Source organism: Corvus brachyrhynchos, unplaced genomic scaffold (assembly GCF_000691975.1).
Source record: "Corvus brachyrhynchos isolate BGI_N302 unplaced genomic scaffold, ASM69197v1 scaffold152, whole genome shotgun sequence".
NCBI lineage: Eukaryota > Metazoa > Chordata > Aves > Passeriformes > Corvidae > Corvus > Corvus brachyrhynchos.
In genome coordinates this window covers 7,587,304-7,594,101 of record NW_008237447.1, presented here as the reverse complement: position 1 = coordinate 7,594,101, position 6,798 = coordinate 7,587,304, and the positions used below count along the sequence as shown (strand labels likewise).

The window sequence follows — 6,798 nt, the reverse complement described above, 5'->3', positions numbered from 1 at the left end:
AGGCAGCAGTTTGATAACTATTCTTTAGAGTACAGGTGTACAGTTTGAGGTTTTTGCTTGGTTTTTGGTTGTTTGGTTGATTATGGATATTTTTAATAATTTGTTTGTGGCTCAGGAGTTTTTTTCCCAAGGTCTATAAGTAAGAAGCTTCCATTCAAAATGTAGTCAATAATAATTACTGAATTTCGTATATTAATTCATGTGTATAGGAAACCAGCATTTCAATATAATTTCTGTCTTTTGATAATCTCAGTAAGAAGAGAAGATTTGTATGTGCCAGTAGACTCAGACAGAAAGAGTTTTCTTTGTCTTAGATGATAAACTTTAATGGAAACAACAGCCTGCAAGAGAGCATTTTCTGAGTTCATGGAAATCATTCAGACCGTGCTTTTGTTTTGCTAGCAAACATTGCTTTTTTAATTCAGAGAACAGTTTTTACTGGCCTAGGGAAGCCTGTCTCACTTGATAATGGGCTCTGAATCCAGTGGATTATTGCAGGGATTTTATCTTGCCGTAATCTCCAGGGAGAAATGTACAAACAGCTGGGAGAGCAAGAAGGAACTGCATTGTGCGGCGGGAGATTGTGGAGCAGAATTTTAGGGTGCTGGAGTGGATCTCAATACCAACATGAATCTTTTCTGTTTTTCTCTGGTAAGTGTACACAGACATGTTTTTATTTAGTGGGTTACTGAGTTCATAAACTGAACTGGTGGGTGTGCTTTTACGGAAAAATAGTGAAGGTTTTATATCACAAACGGTGCAAGGGTTGTATAACAACAGCGAGGCTCTCTAGCCTAGATGAAGGAGTTTTTGTATAAGAAATTGTATGTAGCAAAATATGATTCAGTAAAAATATAACACAGAGAATGTGTAATAAATGTGCCATGCACTATCTGTGACTATTTCAAACCATGCAGATTTAGTTATGAGGCATTTAATCCAAATACAGTAAAACACCTCATAAGTAAGATAAAATTACTAAATATATATATGTTTTAATTTGGTTTACAATAGGGTTTTCTCTTTTTTAGATAATAGTATCCATTTTCCTTCTTCAGTAGTTTGGGAGAACTGCTAGAACTTTTCAAGCAATAGTTTTCTATTAGCCAAACATGAAAACACAGTCATCAGGGGTAATTTAGTCATGGCAATATTTGTACACAGACAGAGGACTTGATTTAAGATCCTCTTTAGTTGGGGGTTGCTTTTATTTTTTTTTTAGTTTTCTTTTTTGTGGTTTTTTTTTGGGTTTTTTTTGTGGGTTTTTTTTGTTTGTTTGTTTTGGGGTGGTTTTGGGTTTCTGTTTGTTTGTTTGTTGTTGGGGGTTTTTTTGTTTGTTATTTTCTTCTCTTTTCTTGCCCCAAGGCAACTGCTCAGAATGAACAGGTAAATCAGGATAGGAAATCCACGGGAACTGTTTCTGTTTTAAGAGCTTAACCATCTGCCAATACCAATGCTCAGTATTAGTAATGGTAATTAGCTGAGTATCTTTGCTGTATTTACACAACACAGTAGATCTGATTGCCCATTTTTCATCTTTTGTGCAGATGTTTAGTATATCTTCCCCATACATTTAGAAAGAACAATAAAAATCAGTATTCAAGCTGCACTAATACAAACTCAAATAGGGCAACTGCTTTGCGTCAATCGTTGCTCCTGATTGCTAATACTATCTTAGTGCAGAGTCCTGGTGTTTTCCAGATCATAAGGATTAAAAGCTGGTTTGTACTTAAAGTAAAATGCAGTGGTATTTCAGGATTCTGTGACAAGAGTCACTCAGAAAAATAATTCCCTGGGAACTCAATGACAGTTTTGATCATAGTTCAGTGTGAATGCCTGTGTATTTGTACAAAGTTAACAATGGCTTTGTGGTACAATCTGTAACAGCTTGAAAATACTCATTTCAGAAGTTCTTTGGGAAAGAACTGTTCTATCAATATTCTCCTGTTCTGTTGGAGCAGCTTCTTGTTTTCTATGTAGTTCACTTTTGAAAAAGGTGTTGAGCCTTGTATTGGTTGAGAAACCAACATTTAGATGAAATGTCAGGTAGATTGTGCGGGTGAGAGTAGGTCAAGTTCCAGTTTCCCTGTTAAACTCAGTATGCAGCACCCAGGGTTTCTGTGGGAGAGGTAATGACTCCAGTGATAATGGATGGTTCAGACAAGTGAAAGCTGGTGCCATAATAGTTTTCTGTAATGACATAATTAGTTCTGTTTAAAGATTGCTGCTAAGAAGATAACCTCCGTTCTTTACAAGCTTTACATGGGAGCCATTCTGTCCGCTTTGGTAATCTTCTGCTCACCCAGCAAAACACCTCACAAGTTATCAACATCTAAAGATAATTTATAGGTCATTAATGTGTTTCATAAAAGGAAGAGCCCTGTGCAGTCCTCCCTATGCCTGTGACATGGGACAGCTGCTTTCAGTAATCAGATTGTCCAGCTTGGAAATGAGCTGGTCATCCAAGTATGTGCACTGGCCACTTCTACTCTGTCACCCTGTGACCATGAAAAAGCTGGCTACAAAGCAGTTGTAGTATCAATATAAGGGTATTTTTCCCTTCAAGACAGTCAAGCCAGAAATAATGAACAGCAACCACATAATTAGGATTTAAAGGCAACTTTTAAAGGTGCTATGGGAGACAGTTCCATAGTAGATGGAAATAGCCACCAAGGAATAGAAATCATGGCTGATTTACATCAAGTGAACATCTGGAGTAACTGCTAAACCTGAAACCATGGAAGAGAAATTCAGACTATTCACAGACAAAAAAAAGCTGTACAAAATAAACAATACTCTCATGGAAGTATTTGTCTCATGTAGACTGACGAGATTTCACACTGCAAAGAGGGTGTGTATGTATATGTGTGTGTGCATATGCATATATTGTTAAATAGACTGGTTTATAGCTCAGAAAATAGTTTTCTACCCTACAGAATATAGTGGTTGAAGTAATCTACAACCTGAGAGAATTACTATAATATTCTGTTTAAAACCAAAGTTTAACCAGACTTCTGGCTGATCCAAAGTGGTGAAACATCAGGATAGTTAGAGGAACATCTGTTCATACTGTTGAATTTTAATTCGGGTTTGCTTTTATACCTGTCCATAAAACTGAGACATAGTTCTAGCATGAGAGACACGATACTATGGGCCAGTGTAGCAAGTGGTTATGTGTAGGCTGGAGACAAACAATAGTCCCAAGATGGTTGTGATGGGGCTTTGGAGCCTGAACTGGATTCTCCCCTTCCCAGGGAGGCAGACGGGAACTACTCCAGTCTGTCACCACCTGGGAGTCCTTTGATCTCCTAGTGTGAGTGCTCCAGGATGGGGTGTTTCCCCAGCACTACTTTGTGTCCTGAGTTGACTTCAGAATGATTTGGTTTCTTAACTGTGATTATTTTTCGCATCAGACTCATTGCCTTGATCTCAAGAGATTTGCAGGCAAATTAGATTTGCCTTCAAAGCCTTGTGTTCCTTTTCTATTTACAAAATGATCAACAGGATAAATGTATCTTTTTTCTTTTTTGTAGGTATATTATGTTAAAAGGTCAACCTTAGACCCTAAATTTGCAGTGCCTTTTCCATCCCATGGTGCTCAGCATATCAGGCAATTGAATCAGAACAATACTCTTTGTATTATGGGCAATATACAGAGAGGGCCCCAAATCAAGCACTGCTTTTGTATGAAATGCAAGAAAGTATGCTGCCAACCCACCTTTTTTGATACACTGCCTAATACATATCAGAATCCTCCAAATCTGAGAAATCAAATTTATTGTTGAATTGTGAAGTCCTTTATTTAAGGTAGCATATTTTTCCTATATTATTTTCCTAAACTGGCTCTCCAATATCGAGGATATACACACTTGGTTAGCACCAATTCACCTGGAACAGTACCTGCTAAACCTATCCTGACTTATACTCACACCCCCTGCCTTTCAGTAAAGTTTCCATAAGAAAGTGGGTCTGAGGGAGATGAGACAAGGTACTCCTTACACAAGGTAATACTGAACAAGTACATCCCATATATTTGGCAGTGAACAATGGCATTAGTAATGGAACTAATGAAGACACAGAAGAATTTCAGATAGTTAAGAAGTGTCAACCTCTTGTATAGCAGAAACCTGTATAAGAACACCAGTAGAGAAAGGCTGTGACACTCCTAATCACAGTGTTGTTCAGACCAGTTGTTCAAGTTGAGCACCGGTCTTAGGATTTAAGCCAAACAAGATCCCTTTTATTTGTCTATTTCTTTCCCATATGGTGCCTTTCTAACCACCACTTTTTCTAGTAAAATGTAAAGTTAAGTACTGAGTGAAAGCCTAATCCTCTTAGTGATTCGCAGTAGCATTGCACTAGTTATGTTTTATTTTGGTTGTTGGTTTAAAGATGTGCTGACAGCACAATGTAAAACGTATTACATCTAATGTTATAAACTGAAGCAGCCCTTGGCACTAAAAGCTAATGTTTCAATGATGCAAAATGGAGAGAGAATAAGTATTAATAAAAGTGATGTAGTGGATAACTTATGAATTAGCTGGAGCCTCTATGTTAAAGAAGCTATGGCATAAATAGAAAGGTGCTAATGCTGCTATGACTATAGGGACATGATGGTACTTAGAAATGGACTGGACTTAAAAATATGTTTTAACAAAGAAGGATTAGCTGAATGTGGAAAGACCTTCCTCTAAAGTGGAGTGTGATTAAAAGTGTAGTGCTTCCTGTGTAATCATCTCCATATGGTCCCTGTTCCTTTTAGCGGGATTGCTATCATCCCACCATACACAGGATTCCACCCTTAAACCTCAGATGGAAAATGACCTGACTGCATTACTGAATGCTCCCTCTCTACCTTATGATCACTCTAGTCTCTGCATGCCGTGATGATAATAATATCATGCAAAGGAAAGAGCTACAGGCAATTATTTGCTTCTAGATCTGAACTAGGACATTTTGTCCCATAAAACTCCTGAAGCAAAGAGTTTCAGAAAGCTTTCTTATTCCATGTAGGATAAAGAAAATGTGCTAACTACTCCAGAATTAAGTTCATATTTTATTCTGCTATCTCTCATTTTCCTCTCATTATCCTCATTTCCTCCTATGCTCAGGACTACTAAAAGAATTAACATATAAAATAAAAAAACTTCACTGACTTGGCAGGTTTTGGTATAACAGTAGACTTAACTATAAAATAAAATAGAAGGGAGCAAGAAAATTTCAATTTCAGTTAAATACTTTGAGTTGCCCTCAAAGAAAGTCAATTACTACAAGGAAAATATACTCTTATAAAGTATAAAACCGGTAAGCAAAGAAATCAATTTTGAAAACTGAAGATGTATTTTCTCTTTTTTGGGTGCTCTCCTTCTCACTCTTGTGTTTTTTTTGGTTTTTTGTTGATTTTTTTTTTGGTGTGAGTTTTCTTTCTTGCACTTCTTTTCCTGGTTGTTGTCTCTCACATCCTTTCCCTCTTTGTTGTGTGTGCTCACTCTTTCTTGTGTCTGCACTCACCTGAGCCACAAAAGCCTCCCTTCTTCCCTTCTCTCCTTCCATTGTTTTGTTGCTCTTTATTTTTTTCTTCCTCCCTGCTTCACTGTTCCTTGCTTTCTCTTTTCTCTCCCTTTTCATCTTTCTCATGCTTCTCTTTCACATGAGCTCTCATTTTATGCTTCTCTCTTACTTCAACAAAGTCATGTATTATTCCCTGTTGAGGGAGAAGTGTATGGTTACACTTTACATTGCAGAATCCTGGAAATATGTGACAAGGTTTTAAACTCATCCTTTTTGTCTCGAATACATGATTCTGCTCTCTCACCCATTTTCTCTCTTCTCATGACCTTACTCTCTTTTCTGCACCCTCATGCCCTTTCTTAATACTTCATGGCCACTCAATCTCATGCCCTGGTGCTCACTTTCTTGCACTCTTCCCCCTCTTTCCTGAGAGCTGTGTTTGTCACAAGGACTCCCTGTCCACCAATTCTCACATATTCACTCTTTCTCACAAGTTATCCTGCTCTGTCTTATCCCCTTCCTCACAGCCTCTCTTTCTCGTGCCTTGCACTGTCTCCCCCATTCTCATGACCTCACGCCTTCCCTCACAAATCATTCTCACTGTCTCTCCTGTCTGCACACTCACTTTCTTGCACATGCCTTCTCTCTCTTGAGCAATCTCTCTTTTGCACACCATCTCTTCCTCATTCTCCTTCTCTGTGCTATTCACAAGACCTCTCTCCCTCCTTTTAAATGGCTTCATGATCTCTCCTACTGATTCCCTCTCCTACTGATTCTCCCTTCGCCTTCTCTGGCTCTTCCACTCTGTTTCCTGAGTTTTTCCTCTCATGGGCACTCTAGCATCCATTCACTTACTTTGTTGTGCCTACTCCTTTTCTAAGGCCATTCCATCTTTTCTTGTGCCAGTGTTTCTTTTCTAGCACCATTGTGCCCTTTGTTGTGACTTCACATCCATTCCTGCACCCTCACACTCTCTTCTTCTCATGCCCCCACACTTGCTTTTCTGTGTCTGCTTTTTTCTTTTGCATGCCATATTTTCCCAGCACATGGTCTTTCTCACATTCTTTCTTCCTTTTTCTCACACTCTCTTTCTTGTCTTTGTCTCACATGCACTTTCTTGCAGCCTTGCTTGTGCATGCTTGTGCTTTTTCACACATTTCCTTTCTCAAGCACGTGCCCTTTGTCATGATGGTGCTTTTCTTGCACCTTTGCTCTACCCTTTGTGATTTCTTTCTTGTGCTCTCCTGCTCTTGCCGTCAACCCTGCCCTTGCTTGTACCCACTCTTT

General features: G+C 38.5%; 1 protein-coding gene across 2 annotated transcripts in view; it reads left to right on the top strand.

Moving 5' to 3' along the window:
- Window positions 1-533: 533 nt before the first annotated feature.
- The window catches only part of LOC103613710 (SAM domain-containing protein SAMSN-1), an 83,051-nt gene continuing 76,786 nt past the window's right edge, over window positions 534-6,798 (top strand). For both annotated transcript variants that reach the window (XM_017731521.1, XM_017731520.1), the window contains exon 1: window positions 534-651. In XM_017731521.1, coding sequence (XP_017587010.1) covers window positions 628-651 — 24 coding nt within the window. In that variant the 5' untranslated portion in view covers window positions 534-627. The remainder of the gene's footprint in view (window positions 652-6,798) is intronic.